This window comes from Nelumbo nucifera, chromosome 3, assembly GCF_055504915.1.
Source record: "Nelumbo nucifera cultivar China Antique chromosome 3, China Antique-T2T, whole genome shotgun sequence".
NCBI lineage: Eukaryota > Viridiplantae > Streptophyta > Magnoliopsida > Proteales > Nelumbonaceae > Nelumbo > Nelumbo nucifera.
The window spans coordinates 33498106-33523773 of NC_142651.1; the positions used below are offsets into that span (position 1 = coordinate 33498106).

At 38.4% G+C, this 25668-nt stretch overlaps 2 protein-coding genes across 4 annotated transcripts in view; both read right to left on the reverse strand.

The window, feature by feature from the left end:
• Positions 1-8001: 8001 nt before the first annotated feature.
• On the reverse strand, positions 8002-10115 carry LOC104594938 (sugar transport protein MST3). The gene is made up of 4 exons (XM_010255500.2): positions 9862-10115; positions 9441-9766; positions 8732-9361; positions 8002-8588 (listed from the first exon to the last, which is right to left on the reverse strand). Exons 1-4 carry the CDS (start codon positions 9992-9994, stop codon positions 8127-8129), a joined length of 1551 nt encoding a protein of 516 aa, XP_010253802.1. The 5' UTR covers positions 9995-10115; the 3' UTR covers positions 8002-8126.
• Positions 10116-17935: 7820 nt separating this feature from the next.
• Positions 17936-25668, reverse strand: part of NBS1 (nijmegen breakage syndrome 1) — a 31474-nt gene continuing 23741 nt past the window's right edge. For all 3 annotated transcript variants that reach the window (XM_088901456.1, XM_010251378.3, XM_088901455.1), the window contains 5 exons: positions 19714-20087; positions 19050-19111; positions 18840-18939; positions 18690-18752; positions 17936-18208 (listed from right to left, as the gene is read on the reverse strand). In XM_088901456.1, the coding sequence (XP_088757582.1) occupies positions 18696-18752; positions 18840-18939; positions 19050-19111; positions 19714-20087 (593 nt within the window). In that variant the 3' untranslated portion in view covers positions 17936-18208; positions 18690-18695. The remainder of the gene's footprint in view (positions 18209-18689; positions 18753-18839; positions 18940-19049; positions 19112-19713; positions 20088-25668) is intronic.

The window sequence follows — 25668 nt, forward strand, 5'->3', positions numbered from 1 at the left end:
AGGTTAGGTATGCATTGGGCATGGGCAGAGTTAGGAATTTTTTATGGGGGGGGGATAAAATCTAAATGGATTGGGGGGTAATTTAGGGCTATCAATAGGCTAAGTCTGGGTTGGGTAAGAGAAGAGCTAGGAATTTTTTATGAAGAGTGCCAACATCTAAGTGGATTGGGGGGTAGGGGGAATAAATATACATGAAGAGTGTGGGGAGTGGGGGAGAGGAAAAATATACATGAAGAGTGTGGATTTGTTGGTCCATAGGGGGCCCATGGCTCCTTGGGGTCCCCCTATCTCTGCCCAAGGTTGGAATTTAACATATTCGTAGGCCACGCTAGGCTTTGCCTTTATATCAATGGAACATATTCAGGGCCAAGCCTGAGCATGACCGGACCATCGGGCTTAAATCTTGAGCCCAAGCTAGACCCACATATAAAGCCCAAAGCCCAACTAGGAAATTGAGAAAAAAGATTTGTATTCTTTATTTAACAACAAAAATTATTTATTTATATTAAATTGACTTCAAAATTGAAAATTTTATTAATTTATTGTTTTATTTTATTAAATTAAATATATTATTATCCATAAATTTCTTCTTATTTTAAGTAAATCCTTTTTCCTAAAAACTATTAATTAAAAAACTTGCATATTCACATATGCAAGCCACATATGTGAATATGTGGGTTTCTAGGTCCAAACTTGTTGTTACAAGTCATTGAATCATGTAAGTATGACAACTTGAATATGAACTTGTGCTTGTAAAGCAAATAATCGTGTGTGTGTAATGTGTGGGTGTTACGTTATGTAAACATGTCATATACACTCTAAGAATGAAATACGAAATGCATGCATATAGAGCTATGAGTGCTTGGGGAAACCATGGCTTGAGAGAGGTGCAAGGGGAGATCAGGTCTTAAAGAGATGTGTATCTAGGGTGGTCTGGCTTTAGTAGGTGCCTGGGGAGACCAGGGGTTTATGTTGGAAGGGTTAGGATCCATCACATGGATGGTCGAACCATGCTAGATGTCTGGGAGAAATTTCAAAAATTTCCTAATTCATCCGAGAATCGAATTCCCTAAGTTTTGAAAAACTGCATTTTTTAGGACTAATCTTGTAATGAACTGGACCAGATTTGAAACCAACCAAAGAGGGAGGTGTATACTTGATACGGATACCACAAACAAATATCACAATGTGAAAGTTCATGCCCAAATCAGTCATAAAACCAGCCTCCATTAAAGATGGCACAATGTATTCCTAAAGCTGGTTTAGCAACACAGTTTTCAGAAAAACTGCAATTCAACTACTTGAATCGAACTGGGGAAGGTGAGCACGAAATTCCTTTGAATTTTTCTTGCAAAAATCAAAAGAAAACTGATTTCTATTAGTCCCAAAATAGTTGTGGTCAAACTAGGGTTTCTTGTGAGACAAAAAGAAGAAGAGAGAACAAAATAGAGAGGTGTTCTAGTCTAGTTCATCATCTTCTTCTTTTATCTCTTTATGGAGAACTTCCCCTAATCAAATTAAGAGATTATCCAAATCTAATTTGGATTTGGACTCTATTAAGAGATAAGCATTATCCTCTTAAGAAAATGGATGCTCTATATCCATTTCCAAACCCAAATTCGCCCCATGTCACATGACAACTTAAGCTATCATGTGACATCATAATTAATCATATTAATTATGGGTCTTACGCCCATTAGCTATAAGGCTCATGACCCAAGGGTGTTGCATGGCCAACTTAGGCCCGATTTGTATGGCGTAGGACCCCACAATGACCTCACATAAGTCCACATGGGTTCAGCCCCGCCTCTGTGAAAAGGTTTTGTCGAATTCACTGTTTAATGCAATGAACCCCTGAGCACATCACTATGGGCTCAATATGAGCCTAACATTTATATATAAATGATCATTGAATTTAGCCATCCTATGAGGGCCTAAGGATAACAGACTTAGGTAAGATAAAGACAATCAGATAATCAACCCTTAATGGTTTCTTACACTTAACCTCTCGGCCCATAATGATCGAACACTACCCAACAGGGATGAACCTCTCCCCTAGTTGCAAGGTGCAGTGTCACACTCTCTGCTGTATATATATATATATATATATATATATATATATATATATATATATATATATATTGTTAGCAGTTTAGGTTTCCATCAGAGAGAGTATAACCTATCATTCACTTTGTCTGACAAATGGGCGATCCTATCACTATGATCATCCACTCAAGATAATTCTCAAACTGCCCCAACATATCCATGTTTTGACCCTCAATAGATCTCACTGATTGGCATATCAAAGAAAGTCCAATCCAACACCTAGTGCAGTACCATAATCAAATCTAGGGGTTATGTATAACTTTCCAGTTTTGCCCATCAATCTCCAAGGTCCAAGGTATAACTGGAAAATGGTCAAGCTTCATTGTTTCAACCAAACACACACTGCATGTGCTTTGGCTCCAACCCTAGCGTTTGAGACAAACTGCCCCAACTTCTTTGGCAGCACATCAATGTTAGCATTGGCAAGATAAATTCCGCAAGTCTCCAAATCTATCCAATGACTAAGAACATTCTAAACTAACATGAGTCTCATAAGTGTTTGGTTTAAGGGATAATTTCACAGAAACATACCAATATTAACATAAAATAATAATGTACTTTTCTTCATTTATAATAAATGTATCTGTACATCAATCTGATTGGAGCTAATGGCATACATTATCTAACACTTTGTAAGGGATATTGCATCATGTGGTCACAAAGGGTAATAACTCTAGGAAAACAAGATAAGGGCCACAAGGGGTAACCATCTTAGGTGGGCCAACAAGTAGGCTTACAATGTGAAGTGAGCTATAAGGGATAACACCCTTGAGTGGGCCAGTGGGTGGCCAAACAAGAAAGATAGCCAAAGGGTTACCATTGTTGGTGCGGTCAGGGTCTGGATACTAGTCTAGCCGAGGCTAGACACTTGGCTAGGGCGTTGTTGGTTAGAGCGCAGTTGAGCATTGGCATAAGTGGGAGGGTGTCACGTTGGGGCTGCATGAGCTGAGGCTTGCGTGGTCGTGGATGGGTTGGGGAAGGCTGCGAGCGTGACCGCAAATTGAGGAAGGTTGTGAGTAGGACTGCAAACTAGAGAAGGTCGGAAGCTGGGCCACAAGCTAGGGAAGCCTAGGGGTGGCCAGGGCCATGAGTTGGGGAAAGTCATGGGCGGGGACACAGACTAGGGATAGTTGCAGGCAAGGAAAGGTCGAACATGGGTGCTGGTGGGCTGGCGCGAGAGTGGGACCACGAGTCGGCTACCACATGTGGACGGGGCTGTGGGTACTAGGGGTGTCCAATGTTCAATTAATCAAACCATGGGACATTTTTCAAATTGAACTAGTACCACCAGTTTTTCGAAAACTGCAAAACCAAAACCAATTGATTAAGTTGATTTTGTTTTTTTGTTTTGAATTTATAATATATGTTATAGATAAATATATAATTATATAATAAAAATATTAGAAATATATGTTATAAATATATATATATATATAATGCATATATATGTTATAAATATATGGGCTTGGCGGGTACAATAGGGCCACAAGCCAAGGATTGGGCTGTGTGGGCGGTGATGACCGCGGGCATAGGCCTTGGAATGGGACAACTGAGTGCAAGGCCACATTAAGGCTGAAATTAGGGGAGAGGCTTCAAACACCCATAACTTTGCATTTTCGGGCCCAAAACTCCACCATTTTGGCCTGCAAGCAAGCATTTTCCTATGAAACTTTTTTTTTTTTTTTATAGTCACACATCTTAGCTGTTTCAATTCCATTTGAGTCTGCATTTGTTTTGGACAACTTCTTTTTACTAAATTAAGATGTTTTAGAAGGTTTGGGTTCTACCAAGATTTTCACTATTTTTGAAATTCAGGTTACGACAATTACAGGTTATAGCCGTAGGTTGGCATTTTGTTGACGAATGCAACTTTTACATTACTTTCTGTACAACGATTGGTCAACATTAAACAGGTATGTGTTTATTAATGACGGTCATGAATTCACCAATGTTTTTGAATCGCTTTTGGCTTTGGAATCGTTAGGCAACCGGTTCCGTTTTAACTGCTGAATTGATTAATGACGCATTGACTTAGGTGATTTAACCATTGATCCATTGATTTTTTTTTTCATCAGAACAGGCAGTTCATTTAAACCAAATGATTGAATCATCAACCCAAAAACCGATGATTAGAACGATTCCAATCCTAAATCGATTTTTAAAACATTGGATACGGACGGACGGGGCTGTAAATAGCCCGGATTCGAATTGGTTGTTCACTTGTGTGATCATTTACTCGTTTATCTATGCATTCCTTTTCTACTTCTCTCTCTCTTTTTATTCATGTTATTTATTTGCTAATTAGACACACGTTCAAAATATAATCACCACGGTTTCATTCAAATCATCTATAATTTGTCACATCATAAAACGAAATCAAGCATAACAATATTCATCATAATAATGATAAATAAGAGTTGTTATGACTGGTGACAAGAAAATATTAGAAGCAATGGCTATCAATGACAGAAAATCATTAATCCTAGACTCCTAGATGTTAATGTCACAAGCATAAAAAAATCTAAGTAAGAAACTACATCTTTATATTATTGAGGGTCCATTTGGTTTGTACTCAGAATCAGAATCAGAATCGGAATCAGAATGGGAATGATTCATTCCCATAATATGTTTGGTTCAGACAGGAATGGAAATGGGAATTAAAATCAGCAGGAATGGAATTTCATTCCCAAGAGAGAGGCAAGGAATGGCCATTCTCTCAAATTCCAATTCTGCCCAACCAAATAGTTGAAATTAGAATAGCCTATTCCGATTCCGATTCCAAACCCCTATTCCCACAAACAAACGGAGACTAAGATTTTAATCAATTCAATAAATGACGTCACTAAACAATATTCATCGAAATTGACAAATGTTGACAGTGAGAAGAACAACAATAACAAAAGATCCAGCATGCCGACCAACCAAATAAATAGAACTACATTTGAAATTTTATACATGGCTTACATACATAGATTCAGAAATCAGTGGACTGCACGAATGCAACCTAAAACCAAGAATTAACAACTCACTTGACACGTCATGTATCTATTGCAAAATCAAGCATCCTCTTAAGTCTTAACTAAATTTGATCCTCACAAAATGCACCTTACAGCATGTTCTGGCTACACATCAGGAACATCTCTCGTGCTTGTATTTATTATTCATGTAAAAATGTTTTCAATACAGGGTGGAATGTGACTTTGAGGTCGGTGTGAGGCACGTTCAATGAGGAACAGATCCTAATTTGGCTAAAACAATAGAAAGAAGAGTTGGTTGGACCCCTAGAGGGGCTGCCTATATACCCTTTGGTGAGGGATCAGAGACCGCATTAGTTCGTCAAAGATGGAACTCTGGCGAGGAAGAGAGAAAATGACTACTAGTTATAAAAGGGTGAAAGAACAATGGAGAGGAGAGAAAGGAAATGGACTTCAATGTGAAGAAATAGGCAAGTCCCTAAAATGGGTATGAAATCCTCTATTTATAGAGTTTTGGATAGGTTACATTGCAAAAGTTTCTTGGACTAGATTTTTTTTACTCTTTCATGAGGGACAATTTGGCCCGTCCAACAATGTGACGACACGTAGAGTGATGAAATGATATGGTGACACCTCAGTGACCTCGGGCACCTCAGTGATCCCGGTCACCTCGCGCACCTTGGGTCACCCAACTAGACTGAGACTCGAGTAGCTCAACTACATGCACCGACCTACCGAGGTGCCATGTAACTTCCATCTGGGCTGTCTCTGATCTCCTCGGGATCACAACATACGTCAATGGAATTTATCTTATCTCCGCCCGATTCAAACAAACTTGAATAAGCCTTATCAGCTTACACGAACTCCATCTTCGGGTACGAAATCAACTCTGGACCAGACGGGCCGACGATGTCGGACACGCATAGTGAGGCCCACGGCAACTCAACTATATAAAGGCCTTGCCTCCAGTCTCACAAAGTACACACAATTAAGCTCTCAAATTCTCTTGCAAACTAGCTTTCAATTCTCTCAAATCTCCACATCGCTAATTTAAGCATCAAAGTGCCTACACCTAATAAAGCACCCTAGACACTCTGACAGACTTGTTTTGCAGCTCGACCAGGCGACCTCACTAGCCCGACATTCGAGTTGTCCTCCAGCAAGGAGCTACCAGATCATGCTACATCAACTCTTTTCTTTTCCAATTTTACCTGGAATGTTCTCTTACTTGCACATGTCTAATTAACCTTCTAAAGTACTCATTTGATTAGAACACATGCTTTATTAACTTTTTAAAATGTCCAACATTTGAAACTTTAACTAATTGAATTGAAAATGGATCGGTTTGACCTGGGTTCAGCCTGAGTCAATTGAGTCTGTGTACTTATGTAATACCATTCTCTTACACTTGGACCTTATTTTAAAAGGATTTTGAGGCGAGGCCAAATGCCTAAGCCTCAAAGCAAGGCTAGGAAAAAAGGTCTAGCCTCAATAGCCTTAGAATCCACCAGTAAGGCTTAAGTCTTGGGTTGTTTGAGGCTTACATCTTTGTGCCTTTGGCCTCAAAATGCCCACTGGGTCTCAATTATTTGGCATGTTAATGTTGAACATTAGGCTCAATTTAGAAAGAGTATAAATATAAATATGTATAATGCAAATATATGAAAAATAATATAAGATACGAGGCTTTGCACTCTACATATTTGTATTTGTACTCCTTCCAAATTGAGCTATATAGGGGCAAAATAGAAATTTAAGACAAAAAAATGATGCCTTGTTCATATATATTATCATATTAAACAAATAAATGCATATAAAAGTGTAAGAAAATAGCTTTCTTTAGGCTATATTTGGATTGAAAGAAAATGTGGGAAAAGGAAAGGAAAGGTAAGGAAATACATACAAGGTTTGTAAAGATTTTCCTACATTTCCTTTCCTTTCCCTACTTTTTCCTTAAAACCAAACACAGCCTTATTATTTACACTCTTGTATCATTCATACTTGCCCATTTACCCCACTCTTGATAATCTATTTCTTTTAAAGCAAAAGCATCACACATTGGTTCCTAAATTGTACGAATTGGTTCCTAAATTTACAATTAATTCACAAACACGAGGGTGATTGAAAAAATAAAATAAAAGGGAAATCTTCATTTTACCCCATCTCACAATTTTTTTATTTTTTATTTTTTCAAAACCCAAACACAATACACCGTGTGAGAATGACCAAATTCAAGCGAAAAGAGCCCTATGACATTTTCAATTGAGCCAAGCGAATCCATGTGCAATTAAAACATTATTTTATTTGTTATATCTAGCTGGCCATCTAACCACAACCCAAGTTGCACCCAAAATGAGAGTGGCCAAATTTAATATTATTTTTAATTAATTTTATTAACTTCTAAATAAAAATTAAATGGGCATTAAATTAGTAAAAAATAAATTAAAAATTAAAAATATTTATTGTATTTTATTAGTAAAATTACTTTTCTTCAATGTTAGTAAATTTTATTACTTTTAGTTTTTTTAAAAAGATTATAAATTATAACTTTATGAGTAATAACAATCAATAATTGTTATAAATTATATAATAATTATACGATTTTATAATATCGAAATTGAATTTCATTTCGTGAGTGAACAGGTGGCAGGGAAACATGTTCATCGTAGTGGAGCAATCACAATAACATGAGCAATTGAGCAAAGAGTCATTAGTTTAAGAAACTGTGCTGAATCTACATTCAGAAATCATTATTTTCCAGGAAATTAAACGAAACCATGAAACTACTCTCTTTCTCTCCCTCAAAAAGAAGGTGAAACCATGAGATGAGAACAACATTTTTTCTCCAAGTGTTCTTTCTTTCTTCTGAACTGAATGCATAAATTTCTTCCTTTTTGCCTTTTTTTCTGTTTCAGTTCAGTTTTCATCATCTCTTGGTCGGTCGATCGACTTGGTTTATTATTCAGAAAGAGCCCCAACTGGAAGACATAATCTGAATCGAATCTGAGCAACCTTCAACCCTACGGGCTGCATCTAACCTGGTTTTTAGGCCACAGACTTTGCTGAAGAGAGCTGGAGGGCGCCGACTGCGTCATCTGGGATGTACTTCCCCCAGAACCAGTGCTGCTTCCACACTCTGTTCATTTCTTCAATGGGAACGTTCTTGGTCTCCGGCAAGAAGAAGAAGATGAAGAGGGTCATTATCAAGACAAACCCTGCAAAGAAGAAGAAGAGACCGAACTTCATGTGACAAAGCATGGCCAGAAAGGCTTGAGCAATGCCGAAGGTGAACAACATGTTCACTGATACATTGATGGCCTGACCAGCTGATCGTATCTCCAGAGGAAAGATCTCACTGGGAACCAACCAACCCAATGGACCCCATGACCAGGCGAAAGCTGCAACATAGGAGCAAATCAAGAACAGGACGAAATCTGCGTAGCCCTTTGACAAGGATCCTTGTCCACTCTCTCCAAACTTGATACCGAGCACAGTTCCCACACCAATCTGCGACAGATATCGATGCATTCATGGGTTATGAAGTGAGCAACTCAAACTCAAGTGTTCTTCGCTTTAAAGGACCGGTATTGCTAATTGATCAGTGGTAAGTGGTGGCAAAGAAATTGTTTTAACTTAATTAATGGATATACCTGGCAGATGATCATCTGAATTCCACCTTCGATGAATAAGAACCTTCTTCCGTACTTGTCGACTGTCACGATAGAGACAATGGTGGCGAAGAAATTGACCAGGCCGGTTATGACAGCAGACATGAGAGAAGCTGCACCGCCAAAGCCCAGTGTCATGAAGAGAACAGGTGCATAGAACATGATAACGTTGATTCCAGTGAGCTGCTGGAAGAAAGGAATCATGATGGACATGACGAGCTGAGGCCTGTATCTGCGATCTATGATGTTCTTCCATGGGTGCTGCACCTGCTTCGCAGATTCGCTTGCGTCGATGAGGTCTTGGAACTCCTCGTCGACGTCGGTGGTGCCGCGGACCTTCTGCAGCATGGCCTTGGCCTTCTCTGTATGGCCTCTTTCGATGAGAGAGTTGGGGGTGTCTGGTAGGAACAGTGACCCAACTGTCATTACGGCCGCCGGAACTGCTGCAAGAATCAGGGATATTCTCCACCCATATCCACCCTTGATCTTGTCTGTGCCATAGTTCACAAGGTTGGCAACCAGGATTCCAATGGTAATGGCCAATTGGAAACCCATGTTCAGAGCTCCTCTAAGTTTTGCCGGAGCCATTTCCGATAGATACACTGGTACAGACTGCATCCATTGCTCATTCAAATCAATCACCACCCCCAACATACAATATATATCAGAAGAGAGAGAGAGAGAGAGAGACCTGATTAGCAAATCCCACACCGACACCAAGTAAAAGGCGACCAAGGATGAGTATCCCGACGTTGTTGGCGATGCCATTAAGGATGGAACCAATAAAAAACACAGCACCTCCAATGGCCATAGAGATCTTTCGACCAAAGAGTCTGGTTATTGCAGAAGCAAAGAAGGAGGCTATCAACGCCGCGATGTAAAGGGAAGAAGTGAAACTGGTAAGAAGCTGACTATCGAATTTGCAGTACTGGTTATGTGTATCAGTGTCATCGTTCATCCTCTCATAAACCGAGGGGAAGAACTTCTTCAAGAATGGACTCATAGAAGTAACCCCTCCTGCAGAAAAAAAAAAAAACAGTCAACACCAATATATGATCAGATACCAATTTTACTGTAAACAATTTCTTCAGTCTTCGTTCACAAATCACAACCTGAAATCCCAAGATCGTAACCGAAGATGAGACCGCCGGTGGCAGCCACAATACAAGTTATGAGCACGAAGAGGGTCATCCCTCCGGCATAGTCTTTTGTTGGTCCATGCGAAGCAATTCCTCCTCCTGCCATTCTGCAACAAACCAGTGAATCTTTGGTGTCCTCCTAGTTAACCAAACTGGGTCGTACGAGATCTTTCAATCGTTCGAACCACTTGAACTGGCAACAAGCTTTGATTCTGTTGTTCTTCCTTATCCAAACCAAAGGAGAATTGAGCCTTAAAAAGGAATGGCAAGTACTCCAATTTAGGCGAATGACTGTAACGGATTTTTCCTTTTTTCGAAAAATTAGAGTGAAAACCATGCTGACTGACTCAGTTATCCTACAAACAATCTTGTCCATGATTTCATGGATCGCCATGTTTTGTGGGTCTGATCTAGAAGTTTGATAGATGAGCTGGGGATTAATGCAGTTGCCTTGTATAACCAGAAATAGTAATACTAACTCACTAAACCACTCAGATGTACTCCATACATTTCAACCTACAGCTCCGAAAAGGTTGTGAAAAGAAGTGGAGAAATGGTCTCTTTCCTTTGGGAGTGTTTTTCTGTCTTGCTCTAGCCAAATACTTTGAAAGTTTCTGATGCTCATTCTTAGATTTTGAATCTTTCTTGATATATAGTTTATGAAACTAGATTTGGCTACTCATTTTAGAGTAGGATGAGTACAATGAGCACACTGAGTAAGAGCATTCCTTAAATTTTCTGACATTCTTTGGGAGATCCCAAACTTCATCGTCCACAGCTTCGGCAAATAAATTGATGTGGGGGACTTGAAATATTGAATCAACATATAAATGGATTAGAAAGTTATTTGGGTCCATTTGGTTCCATGCAAAGTATTGGGCCCAACCCTAAATTTGGGTCCCAGATTTAACTGAAAATTGACATATTCAAGTTGGGTCTGGGCCAGGCTGGGCTAACCTTGGTCAATTGGGCTCAAGTGGATATGTCCGGTCCAATGTAATAAAAAGTTGCATAAAGTTATTTAGAATCACTCTAATTTAAACCTTTAAATAGGAATTTTGTATATTTTTCGAATAGGCATCCATGCATGTCTGTATGTGTGTGCATATGCATGCATATATCTATCCATATGTGCATATAAGCCTGTGTATAGTGAGACTGGGCCTAGGTTGGACTAAGATCGGGTTGGGTTCGAGACAGGCTCACGCTACCTAGGGCCTAGGCTCGAGCTCAGCTCGAAAAATAGAAAAATCCAAACTTTTGAATCTATGGCCTAGCTCAAAAAATAGAAAAGTCAAAGGTTTTGAGCCCAGCCTGACGAATGTGGCTAGATTGGGTTGGACTCTGGTTGGGCCTGCACAAATTACACCCCTAATGTGACCGGGTTCACATATAGTGATGTTGTGCTATGATTAGTTTTTAAGGTCCAGGGAATATATACAAAACATTTTGTGTGTGTGTGTATATATATATAATTCTCAATACGAGCTCTAATTGTAATAGAGAGAGGGGATTTTGCAAATTAGGGCAGAAATTTGATTGAGCCTGTATTTTAGTCTTCTACTTATGATAAGGTCTTATTTGATTTCTTTGCTTCTGTTCTTCCCATTTATAAACTTCCGTCAGTTGTTTTTGTTTTAGGTAAGGTAAATGTTATTAGGCAAAATCTATGATGCATATACTGCACCATGAAGCAGAAAACATGAACTAAGTGATAAAACAATACGTCACAGCTGACATTTTTAGAGTTCTTGAAGTTTTGATGGTGAATACACCTTGTGAAACATGCAAAATAAAAAAGTAAATAGATTATGTGACATCTTTAACGTGATTGATTGCAATCTTGATTCAAAATGCAACAAATATTTATAAATGCAATGTAGTTGAATTCGTCTTATTAAAAGAAAACAAAAAAGAAAATACAAACATTGGTTTATCCAATAAAACCCATGCCCAAAAATACAATCTAAGGTCCCAAGAAATCTAAACCGATTAAACTAAACACAAGCCCAATAGTAAAACCATCTCCCATGCATAACATAGAAGCACAGGAGATGTTCCCTATGTATGGCTGCGATGTCATGTGCATTAGTGTGGGTAGGAAATCTAAACTGGACTCGAGTTCAAATCTCTGTGCCCCATGAAGGGGGTGCCCCACAACGTCCCACAGTACATCCCCGCCATGTATTGGGAACATCTTCTAATGATAGTACCAGAAATGATGATATCATTATCAGGAGATATTCCTAATACACGGCAGGAATGTACCGTGGGACGTTGTGGGACGCAGATGTGAACTCAGTTGGGAGATGCTCTCAGAGGTTTTGATGGGATGGATGATCAGGGCCTGGAATATGGCTTTCCATCGACTCCGCTCGCCTGTTGGTTTGGCCATAATCGCCCCCATGTACTTCTAATGACAATGGTGTCTGTTGGAGGTTCTTCATTCTTGGAGAGGCTTTTGTGGTTCAATTCAACCCACATTTGCTACAACAGTGTCGTATCCCAGTACTGAAACAAGTAAATCAAAGCCTTTGATTTGCTGTTATGGCCCCACCTTGAATTAAATGAAGTGACTTCTTGATGGGGCCACTGCAATAGATCTAAGGCCATGATTTTCTGTTTTAGCCCTGCGCAATGTCGTAGCAAAGATTTACTCTTTGTGGTCATGAAAGATAATTCATGCATTTTATCGCTGAAACAAGGCAATTTTCACTGATAATTCATGCATTTTGTCTCCACAATTTTCTTTTAACAAGACGTGGGTCCCGTCCCGTGCATCGCATGATTTTGATTCCAAATAATAGTTTTGAGCCCTCTCTATGATGATAGAAGGAGGAAAGCACCGGTTCTGAAAAGTTTTTTCCATTCCTGTTTTTCCATAGAAACCAAAGAATGAAACTACACTTTTCTTGAGGCATATGCCCTTCTACTCTGCTACCCTTGTTCAAATTGCTCCACCAATGTAAGACTAAAGAATCATTCTGCTCTGGGCCTATAATGTTAGAGTTAATGGCTAGCCAAGCTTGCCTAGCTAAGGTACAATTCTTAAATATATGATCAATGTCCTCTTTCTCACCACAGATACTACAATCCTCATCAATGGGAACTCCTCTAGCAACAAGTAAAGCTTTAGTGGGTAGCAGAGAACTCAAAAGAAGGAATATAAAAGTTTTGATTTTAGGAGGAACCCTAAGACCCCAAATCCTACTGAGGATTATGTTAGGCAACGTTTTAAAAAATAACTCGAAAATGGAACCGTTCTAGTCAATGGTTTGACCATCTAGATCAACGGTTTGTTGACTTTTTCAACAGTTTTTTATCAGATTCTGGGTTTTGGATAAAACAGAGCCGATTGGGCCGAACGGTCCAAGCGTCCAGGCCAACGGCGATTTAGAAACGCTGATGTTAGGCCCTCCTAAACCCCTTTCAAACACACTAGCCTCTTTGTAAATAGATTTAATAGAAAATTTTCCTTTAGGGTCCAGCCACCAAATCATCTTATCCTCATTTTAACAAGGAGTGAGGAAAATTGGTCTAGTTTTATTCCAAACATGCATAGGGACTAAATTTCAAACTTTATCCTCTCTCTAAACCATTCTATCATGGTTGATGACTTCACTGGATTTGATTTCATTTTCCTTGTCAGAGGAGTCTCTATTCAAAAGCAAAAGCTTATTTATTGGAGCCGAATCAGCCCATCTATCTTTTCAAAAATTAATTTTGTTACCATCACCTACAAACACAATCCATCCAATTTTGTGGTATTCTTTTGGTGTAGCAAGTGATACAACAGTGTGTTATGGAATGTGGTATTCTTTTGGTGGGTTAATTACTTAAATACCCCTGAAGTATCTAACAATTACTTAAAGTGTCTAAATTTTCAAACCCTGAAATTCATTTTTTGTTACGTATGATTGTTAAATTGGACAAAAAGACTCTTACCCTTAATTATTTTTCAAATTTTAAAATGTGCCTTTGTTAAATAAAGAAATGTGTGAGTGTGAGCGATATCCAGCCTCGCATCGCCTCCCCCTTCTCTCTCTACTCTCTTCTCATCCCTACTTTGTTCGCTGTTGAGAAGAAAAACAAGAGAAAGACAAACATCACTGTTCATCTTAGTGTTAGACTATAGGTGTGTCTACCACTAAAAGAGTATTTAGAGCTTCGGTAGATTGAGTTTCAAACTATCAAGTATTCTATGTAAAATAAAACAGGGAACTCCAATTGACGGTGGCAAGCTTAGTCATGAACCAGTAAAAGGAGTTATCAACCGAGGGCTGGTTCGTTGGTATGTTAGTTGGTTTGTTCTAGTGTTAGTGTTGATATGGAATTAAATCTTGCAACCAGCACTTTGGGGAAAAAGGGGTCAAAGGGATTGGTTGAAGTTATTAATGGTACATAGCACCAAATACCCAAAAAAAAAAACCAGTAAAAGGAATAAAATCGACTCCTAGCTCTGGCAAAGTCTATTTAATGACTAAAAGGGTTGAGTTCCTCTCACAAGCATAAAACTCTATGGATTAAGTATCATTTTCTAAATAGAAATATCTGGTAATTTAAAAGAAAAATCCTAGTCTTCAATTTTTTTTCTTTTTTTACATTTTCCCCATTGTAAATTCCTACATTCTCTCTCTCTCTCTCTCTCTCTCTCTTTTTTGTTTTTCCGTCCTCTTCTTTTTATATCCCCTATTGTCTTTCTTTGTCAACAACACATAACAGAGTAATTGAACTAGTCCGGACTCCAGTCACTCCCTCTCCTTCCTTCCTTCCTTCCTTCCCTCTTTCTTCTTCTTCTTCTTCTTCTTCTTCTTACCATTGCCTCAATTTTCTTTACTTCATTTCTGGTCTCCTCGTTGAATCACTGAAATATTAACTCAAAAGCAAAGTGCATTGTGGCAGTCACCCAAACCCAAGTTATTGCTTGATAGGCAAGGCCAAAGACAAGAGCTTAGAGTCAATTTAACTCTAAGTAGGGGTGTTCACGGTTCAATTTTTATATTTAACCAAATCAAAACTGAACCGATGCAACCGGTTAACCGCGGTTCAGTTTTCCGGTTTTTTTATGACTTCAAAATTAAAAAAAAAAAAAAAGAAACTGGAGACAGGGAGAGTGGGAGAGTGGGAGAGTGGAAGAAATACAAAGAGCCCAGGACCTGGGAAGAACGAAGAATAAAATTGATTATTGGGAGCGCCGAAGGCCGTCGCCCGTTGGTCCGTTGAAGCTATTGCAGTTGGGAGTGCCGAAAGGCCGTCGCCTGTTGGTCCATTGAAGCTATTGCAATTGGAGCGCCAAAGGCCGTCGCCCATTGATCCGTTGATTTTTTGGAGTGCCGAAGAGTGAGAGTCAAGAGAGAGAGAGGGAAAGAATGAATCTGAGAGAGTGAGAGTCAAAAGAGAGAGCTCAAAGAGAGGGAAAGAATGAGTCTTGAGAGAGTGAGAGGAGAGAGAGAGAGAGAGAGGGACTGAAAAGTCTAGCTGTTCACCAATCTGGCGAACACTCTAGAGTCTACTGCTGAACTGAAAAGTTTCAGTTTGACATTTATTAGATTTTCAAAAAATAATAAAAAATAATATATAATATTAATATAAATATATTATTGTTTATATTAATATTATATATATATATATATATCGGTCGGTTCGATTAACTGCCGGTTTTTTTAAATGGTTAACCAAAACTGTCGATTTTTTAGAAACATTGAAACAAAATCGAACCAACCGATTTTTCGGTTCTTTTTGCTCACCCCTGACTGTAAGCGTGCTACCAAGCTTAGAGTCAATTTAACTCCTTTCAAAAAAAAAAAAAACAATTATCTCATCTCATCATTTGCTGAAAGGGGCTTCTCAATGAACAAATTATTGATGGGGGAGAATGATCCCCTTCAGAAGCAAATGTTACAACTAGTGTGCAAGAATGGGCATATGAATTTATCAAAAAAAAATGGCATATGAGGCACCAATTGCAGAAATATGGTGTGGTTTCTTCTTTTTGTTTATCCATTTGCCAAAGGCAAAATCCAACCATTGAAGCAGTCACCGGAGACTCTTCAATGGCCGGAACAAACGATTCATCCCTGAATGTGCAGGTTAAGGCTCTGTTTGGTTGCAGTGCAGTTTTATTTGCACTAGTACAAATGCATAGAGGTGCAAATGAAAAGAATGCAAAATCTGGTTTAGTTTTGTTTTGGGTTTTACTTTATTCTGCTTTAGCTCTTGTTTTACTTCATTTGTACTCTAATCAAACAAAATAGTTGCAAATTTGAAATAAAAATAAATCATAATTTTGCATCAAAATTTTCTGAATTTTCCTAGCACATCTAAATTCTAAATTTTTCCACCATATCCAATTTTTTTCTCCACGGGGCTATACAACTGGGGGATCACACATCCCCCAACCCTGGTGCAGGCGGGATTCAACCACAGGCCTCCACTACAACCACCAGGAGGTCTTACTAACTAACCAATTGGCACATTGCCTTAAAACTGTGTTTTCTTTTTATTCATAACATGTCTCTAATAATTGTGTTTTCTCTATTTAGCCTTTTTTTTTCCTTTAATTCTCTTATGATTTCGCTTCACAACAAATAATCATCTGGCTATACACATTTTCTGAAAAGCATGTACAATAAGATCCATTTTAGTAGTGCATTTGTGCATTTGGTTGGTCACCCTGGTCTCCTTTTCCCATGCTTCCTTTTTTTACATGCATTTTGCTCTTTCACTCTCTTGTTGCAACATCGTTTGGTGCAAACCCGTCACCATAAAATTATTTCCTTTTGCTAGGAATTGTAACATGAAAAAATTAGTACTAATGGCATCTTCCAAAAGAGGTGGCCTTACTACTGTTTATCTTCACATCACATATTTGCCTCTTTGGCAAATCGACCAAAGGGTCTTTTTACCACTTTGAGGATTTGAATTTAGAAGCAATTTCTCTTTCTGGGTGCAGGTGGATTCTTGCAAATGTTCTGTTCAACAACTTTTAATTGGCCAAGTGAGAGAGAGAGAGAGAGAGAGAGAGATGTAAAGATAGACTAAGGCAGTAGTACGGCAGTAGTCATTAGTTGGATGAATTGGGAAGAGCCGAAGAGGAATGCAAGGATCTTTAAGGCTCTGTTTAGGAAGAGTGCAAATACAAACGTTGTCATTTTCACGAACCTTGCAAATGTTTTTTTTGGCAATAAACCTTGTATATTTGTGTTTGCACTGAACACTCAACACGCTCGTAGTGTACCTCCACTCATCCCAAATGGAGCCTCAGGTGCAATATGAAACTATGGAAGCTATAATAGTGTATATTGGTGAGAACGGTGCATTGGATTATAACTCAAATGCAATGGAAGTCACTCGTAAGGTTTAACACAACTAATTTTGCATGTATAACTAGAGAATGATCCCTTACCAAGTACGTACAGAGCAACTACAGTATGCTTTAGTTTGAAATTTACTATTTAATTATAAAAAAATTAATTAGAAAAATTAATATGGGTCTTACATCTGTGTAATTCATAATCTATTATGATCTATGTTATTTGAAAATCACTATTAATTTATATTGTTTGTAATATGATTTAAGAGATTAAATGAGGTCTTATTTATAAACAGTAACCCACGTTAATTGATATTTACTATTTATTTGATAAATTCATTTTGAACTTTTTTATGTGTCTATCATATAAATAGTTACGTTTGTATCATTTCAAAGTGGATTGAATATGTTTAAATAAACCACTTCTAAGGTAATTATTCTATTTGAAAGTAAAATTAACCGCTTTTGAGATCCTCTTTTCTAAAAAATTAGAATGTCACAGTTTGACTGATGCTTTGGCGATAAAGGGGCGAGTAGGGATCAAATCTTTTGGGCTCAATTCTAAATAGTACTTTTGCTTGGGGATAGGTGGAATCTTCTAGCCTATGGGACTTAATGTCTCTATTTTACACATTTATTTGCTGTTTTATTAATAAATTTTTCAATTATATCTTTCAAAAAAAAGTCTGCTGCCTTGTAGCCGTCTCAGATTCTGATACTCGTCGTGATACACGTGGCACAAATGGATTCAATTCTATGATCGTTAAAAATTCCCATGATCAAGGCACAACTTCCATGAAGAAGTCCCACAAAAGGTTATTGATAAAGACATTTACAATGACAAAATGGGTTCAGAACCAATAAATTTACAGAATGCGCTGAAATTCATTGAGGTCGTTGAGAACTACCAGATGTCAATCGAGTCATGTGCTGCAGGTTCCACTAAACCAAGAACCTTGAACAAGCTTATGTGCAAAATGGATCTCGAGCCAACCAAATTAATGATCACTGTGAACATGAGGTAAAAGTTCAATAATACCATTAAGAAAATGAATTTCTAATCACCATAAAGTTAAAAGCACTGATATATTTAGGTTGTGTTTGATACCATTGATGATGTTTCAACCTAAAGTGTTTTGGGTTGAAACACCATTTCTACTTGAATCAGAAGTACCATGTTCTATACTTTCTGGGAATGTGCTTGTCATTCGTGTTAGTACCGCATCAGTGCCACATCAATCAGGGCATTGAGACTTTGCCTCCCAAAGCAGGAATCATCAATTTGGCATTTCCTCAAACATCCCCTTGCATCGGTTTCAATGCAAAGTGATTTATAACAGTTGGCTCAAAAAAGTATCCAACCAAACAGAAAATTGGCCGCTGAAGTTTAGATGCCTATGTGGCACAGATGTAGCACCATTTCTACTCGATACAATCATGGTACCAAACACCACCTTAATTCACAGAAACTCAAAGCAAGTCAATTTACCTTTTGTCAACCCCGAGTCAAAAATTCACGAATTGATGGACCAGTCGGTCCGCGTCTCCTTTTCTGCTTGGATTATTCAAAAGCAACAATAGATCTTAGGCAAATTCTCACACTAGTGAAGCTAAAATAAGTGTAAATTTCTCTACTCACTTTCTCATTGTTGAACAAGTCTTCTGCGATAGCTTCCATTTGTTTTTGCTTCTTCTCTGCTTTCACATATTCAGCCACCTCACTCCCATAGTCAGATTCACTATCAGGTTCAGCAAGAAGCATATAGCAGACATGTAGAGCCTCAATATTTTCCAGAAACCATTAAAATGTTGCTGAATCTAGAGCTGAGATAAAGAATATAGTTCTCACTTGTATGGGTATTTCGAAAATGGGATAAGATCTTTGAAGCTATTCCCTGACTGAGTCTCTCTCTGCAAACCCATATTAACAATTAGAGAGAACTAAGGTTAAGAAATATCATATACCCTGAAACATAGAAAACAAATCACACATAAAGACTAGCAAACTGTCAACATTAGTTTATAAGAATCTCAACCAATATCCTTCGAACTGAGATTCAGAGATTATCTACCTTACGAGTCATGACTAGCAGAATTTAACACATCCTAGGATACTTCAAACCAACCAATCAACAATCCATTAATCAAGTGGTGAACAAATTTTGTAGGAACACGAGGAACTCATTAGTATGCCCATTTTCTTCCTTTTCCTTCCAGCCTGGAAACAAGGATTTTCAATAGATTTACTAACACCTGGTTCAGTAGGAAGAGACTGCAAAGACTTGAAGTTGCCAGGAACTCAGTTTTTTATTATAGGGGAGTGGGGAGGCAGGTGGTTTGACATTTTCATCAAGCAAAACTAAAATTCATTTTAGGCAGACTAGCAACTTAACCAAGCCAATTCTTTGTCCAAAGGCTTCAAGTAAAATCAGGAATTAAGAAGCAAAAATGCATAGCATCCCGTCCAAAATCAGGATTAGATGGAATAGTTTATTGTCGTAGATGTGAATTACCTTTCTAAAGCATTTGAAGTTAACCACTACAGTTTTTGTCATGGAAGAAACTGAAGCTGGTGCCTTGGCATCTATAACAACCAAATCTTGACTGAATATAACATCTGAATTTTGATTTTCAGATGTCTCAGATTCAATAAGCTTGTCACTTTTAGTGATGATAATGCCACCACCCTCGGTCCTAAAACTTGAACTTTGCACTTTCTGTGAAGCAGTATAAGCATGATCTACAGATATCTTCCCTTTAACTTCATGTCTTATGGCTTCTTCTGATTGAGTAGCTTCAGTCACATGATCTGATGCAGATGTGTCCACTTCCACATCAGAATCTGCAACTATCGTCTCATCCGTAGAGCATGAGGATGAAACAAGTACTGCAGAACAAATCTTGTAAGGTGCAGCATTTTGGTAGAGACAAGTGGATACCAAACCAAAAAAGAACAATAGGACTTAAATACTAAATTACAAGAAAGTGTCCCAATAAGAAGCAAATTTAAGAATACAAGTCCTTGACTAGTGTGAGCGTCGAAAAACGGTTCACTTGGGCTGGATTGGAGTCGCCACCCATCAGTTTCAGAAATAGAGGTGATGGGACCTCCGAGAATGATTTTCAAAACCGATTTGTTTTAATAGTGACTCCACTAGCCCAAGGCACCGGCTAAACCAGTCCGGGTAAGACTCGGATGGGAGAGGGAAGGGGTCAGGGACCCCTCTCCTAGGTCCAATAGGTGGGGCCCACATGGGATTCCATAACAAGCATGATCACAGATATGTAATTAATCAAACAACATAAAGACAAAGAAAGCAAATCATAAGGACAAACCAATAAAGAAGTAAATTCCACCCATTTTATTTTATTTATTTTATTCTTATTTCAAAATTTAAGATTTTAGTTTTAACCTTTTTATTTTTTATTTATCTTTTTATTATTATTATATCTTTATTTCCTTTTTTTACTAATTATTTTTTATTTTATTCATTATTTATTTTTTTGTTATTTTCTTATGAAACGCTATTTATTTTATTTGTTTATGTATTTTTTTATTGTTTTTGAATCTTTTACATCTTATGTTTAATATTTTTTTTACTTTTCTCTTTTTCTTGACTTTTTTTTATTTTTACAGTTTTTTCTATTTATTAGTAGCTTATTCTTTCTCCTATTACCTAAGTACGATTGAATCAATTGTACTAACATCTCCATTTCATTTCTTTTTTCCTAATTTATTTATTATTTGATTATTTATTTTCTTATTCTCTTTTTTTCTTTTGTAATTAAGGTGATTTATCCTCCCCGGCTAATCATTCCTTTCCATTCAACATTTGTAAACAAAAGATCCCTCTCTGCCCTCATATTTCATTGTTGTCATCATCCTATATTTAATTTTTTTCTTTTAATCGAAATCAGAGTTCAGTCTCTCTTCCCACCAAAAGACTAAACCAAAAAACAATTGCAATTCAAATAAATTTACTCAGTATAGTGAATCCATTACCATATTCCCCATCGACACAAATGCAGAGAATGGCTCAGAACTTCATTGCCATCTCTAATGTTCGAGAGAAGACCATTATTGAGGTAGGGATTGAAGGTAAAAAAGAAGATGAGTAAACAAAATCAGAGAACAAAACTTACCTGGATTGGAATTTTCTTTGGTTGAAAACCTGGATTGGATTTAGCCTGCCTGAAAATGTACACTACAATAGGGGGAGCTTTCTCGCTTTGGAGGATTTGTCCATGCACAGTGACAATGACCGGGGTCAAACTTGAGAGATTGATAGGGAGAAGGATTTACGTCGTGAAGTTAGTCTGAAAATGAGTAGAAAGAATTCCAATGATTGCTATCATAGTTGACTCCTGATCTGATCTTGGCCTTCATTCGAACCATGCCACTGACAGATCTCAGTCAGCTCGGCATCAAGCTGCAATGGACATAACGCTCAGGAATGATTCCAGAGCTGGAAGGGGAAGATGAAGGTTCGAACACCAATCTAACTCAGGAACGGTGGTCTGTGAACATCAAACCGTTGTTGTGCTCATTCGGATTTTGGGGTTTGAAGAAGATGACGAACAATGGTTTTCTTGGGGTAGGAGAAGAGAAAAATGAGAAAGAGAGAAGGAAAGGGAGAGAATGATAGAGAGTTGAGAGAGAAAAGGCTGAGAATGGATCGGGGAGAGGAGCTCACGACTACTCTGTTTAAGTCGGCGCTGCAATGAGTTGCAGCGGTGGTTATTAAAACAGGGGAGGAGGAAGAAGAAGAAGAAGAAGAGAGAGAGGAAGAAAAAGGCCGAAGGTGGAGGGGATTGAATCCGCTTGCAACTGCTAGTTCAAAGTGTCGAGTGTTGGAAGAAGATGAGCAGTGGATTTGGGGATTCGGCGGATCTTGATCGATGCATAGGGGGTTTCACTTGGCTCGGCCCCAAAGTATGTCTTCGAATAGTAATGTATACACAAACTTCAAATAGAAGATGATGCTTCAGATAGATCACACTCGAGTGAGTTGTCACTACTAGTTTGGGTCCCGTCACGAGGAAGAGGAGTGAACAGTAGACTAGGTTCCGGTTCGATGGACGAGAGAGGGGAACTGTGGGAGTGGCCAAGAGAGAAAATAAGAGGGGGAGAATGGGGGAGGGATTCCATCGTCGATCGACCGCTGTGTCAAGAGGTAAGGGAGAGTTAATAGTCGATCCCCCCGAATTAGAAAGTTAGGTTTGCTTAAATAGTAAGGTGCAGTGCAGTTTCGTAATTTTTGGGAAACTCAGGGGCATTTTTTGTAATATTGGGCAATTGGATTAAACCGGGTCCAGGAGATAAACCAGGGTTCTTTGATGGATAGTTGGGATTTTTGGGCCCAAAAATGGAGGGTCGAGATTAGTCTGAGTGCAGAGAAGGGTTTTGTGTGTGCGGGCCAATAAAATTGGCCAAAACGAAATCTTACCAGATGGATGGGTAAATGGGGGTATTTTTGACTAAAATTTGACAGGGTGAGGTTTTTGGACATTCCGAGTTGTTTGGTAGGGTCAAATTGGGCTAAAGGGACCCGAATCGGGTGGATTTGGAAAGGGCTTGATTCGTCTAATCTAGAGCCTTGGAATGGAATCTGTGATCGAGGGACAGACAAAGGCAACTTTGGGTGAATTTCACAGGGTAGAGTTTTTTGGATAGTCTGAGGTGATTGGTAAGGTTAGATTGGGCCAGTTGGGCTCAGATTGGAAAGATTTGGAATCCGATCATTCTAGAGTTTCGAAACGGAATCTAGGTGTGATAGAGGGGTAAACCGTAAACAAAGGTGTTTTGGGCTGAAATTTTATAGGTGGGTATCTGGAGGTGTACGGGATATGATGGTGAGGTTTGATTAGTCTTAGAGGGTAAAGACCGTAGGAATTTGGGTTAATAGGATGTTTCGGAACAAAATCTTGGCTTGATGAAAGAGCAAATGGGGGAATCTGGGATTGAAACTTTACAGGCAGGTGTTTTGATGTGTCTAGAGTTTAATGGTGTGGTTTGATCGATTTTGATGTGTCAAGACCAAGGGAATCTGGGTTCTGAGTGTTTAGGTTAACGAGAGAGGTCAAAATGGAATCTTCATTTGATGAGGGGGTAAGTAAAGGAATTTTGAGCTAAAATTTTATGGATAGGTATTTTGGGAGGTCATGGGTCTGATGGTCATGTCTGATCTAATGGTTGAGGTGTAAGTAGGGGTCGATCGGGGCCATTGGATAGGTATCAGGTAGGTTTAATGGTGGATCTGAGGGCTCTGGGGATGAAATTCGGGTTTTTTGGATTTTTGGGTGTTTCGAGGAGATTGGAAGGGTCTGATCGGGCATTTGAGGTAAATTGGAGGTTCTAGCGGCAGACCGAGCAAAAAACAGGTGTTGACAACTAACAAAAGTAATACAAACTTAATGATGGTAATAGCTTTAAAGGAAACATGAAAAATCCCTATCATGTACACGAACGGAAAACTAATCAATGGCATTGCTATAAAGAGATTATGAATGGCACAACTAATGTTGGCCCAATGTTTCAACAGCCCCCACTAAGGAAATCTGATGCAGACTGCAAGTCCACAACCTAATTTTCCATTTAAGAGCTCTAGTTAATTTTATGTATATGTTCTGATTGATAGGCAATTGTTAGATTACTAAATATTTCAGTGAGGAGGGGTTATATTTTTTGCCAACTTAAAGAGTAAAGAATAATTTTTTTGTCTATTGCAAAGGATAATTGATGTATAGGGTCAATGAGGTCCTTTTAACTCTTTTTTTGTTAGTTAACTGATAATTGTGCCAAAAATAATAAAAAAATGGTTATGTTCTAGTTGCCAAGTAACCTTGATTTAGGCTAGCAATTGCCACCTAGTAAAGTCTTTCCAGGTTACATTTCAGTTCTCAACCTTCCCTAAATAGCTAATCTCATCAGCCAAATTGTATGCCAATCCAAGCATCCAAAAATATTCAAATTCCATTTCTCATTAAAACCCCCAACTCCATGAATGTGTTCTTATAATACCATGAACCTATACTATTTTACTGTACCCAACCCACTATTACATGAGTCCCCTTCCACCATGAAAGATCTAATATTGAGAGGTCTTGCCATACAGCCCTTGAACCACCACTAGCAGTTCCACCCTCACGGACCTAGATTGCCCAAACTGCAACCCAAAATTTGGTTTGATTAGGTTGGGACTAGGCAGATTCCATTGCTAGGCATCTGGCAGCCAAAGTTCTAATTGAGGGGTTATAAGCCACCCATTGCCAATTTTTAATGATGCCATCCAAAGACTCCAAACAGAAAACTCAAAGATCCTCAAAGTTTTAATCCAATGAACCACCCTTGTTTAGATACTTTCAAAAAATGGCTTCTTTTTTGCACAATGCTATTAAATATTTTTGTCATTCCTTTCATCCCAAATGGTTTATGGGACAGTTGCCCTTATACACCACATTATCTTCCCTAACCTGGGAAAAGCGAAGAACAAAGCATTAAAGACATCCACCACCTTAGTAGAAAAAGTCTTCCTGCAACCAAAAAGAGTAGAGAACCACTCCCAAATACAAGAAACAAATGAACAAGAGATTGGTAGGTGAAAAGTAGATTCTCCACTTATCTTAGAACACAGATGTGAGGGGATAAATACCATGAAGGTTTTCCCTTCTATAGAGTTGCATGTGTGCTAACCTCAGAGTGATTAACCTCCCAATAGTTCTTACTAAAAAAAGAAACCCCAATAGAATGTCCTGATTTAGGGTGGAATTTAGTTACTCAAAATTTCTTTTGCTGGGAGAGGCTGCCGTATAAGCAACAGGGATAGACTTGTGAAAAAAGGAGCCCATGAAAAGGACCCCAAGCCAAGGTGCAGGTCATCCAAATTCTACAGTTAGGTATAAAGTAATCAAGGATCACACTTTCTAAAGAATTGGCCAAATGAAAATCTCTAAGGCCTCTTCTCAACAGAAGTCCTAGAATAACCCAAAAGGAGAGAGTGATGCAAAGTGGGAGACCAATCAAGATTTGTAAGAGGACAAGGAAAAGAGGAGTGCGAAAGTTTTTTTAAAGTTCTATCACCCCACAAAAAGTCTTCCCAAAACTTGGTTGAATTCCCAAAAGATAATCATAATGAGCTTAAAAGAGAATAAGAAAAATAAGCATATAATGAGCTTTCTACTATTTTCTACAAATGTAGATTGGACAGCCATTGCACCATGCCTCCAACTATTCTTAGACCTGCATGAGAAGGAGGGAGGGAGGGAGATAGAGAGACCTCGATAAGCCAATATATGGTTAAATATTGCCATTGTTTTATTTAATGAGATAAGTGTAATTACACCAGGAGGACTTCTACAACAAGAACAGAATAGGAGGAGGTAATATGTTCGAGAATTCATCATATTTAAGCCATTAAACTTGTATGTCCTCTAGAAATTCTTCAGCTAACAGATTGTGCCCTAGTTTG

Excerpts from the sequence above, each read along its gene's own strand:
- LOC104594938 (XM_010255500.2), bottom strand. The coding sequence starts at position 9,994 with ATGGCAGGAGGAGGAATTGCTTCGCATGGACCAACAAAAGACTATGCC. Across the intron at positions 9,767-9,861 it reads TTACGATCTTGGGATTTCAG|GAGGGGTTACTTCTATGAGT; the intron begins GTTGTGATTTGT and ends TTTTTTCTGCAG. Across the intron at positions 8,589-8,731 it reads TTCAGATGATCATCTGCCAG|ATTGGTGTGGGAACTGTGCT; the intron begins GTATATCCATTA and ends TATCTGTCGCAG.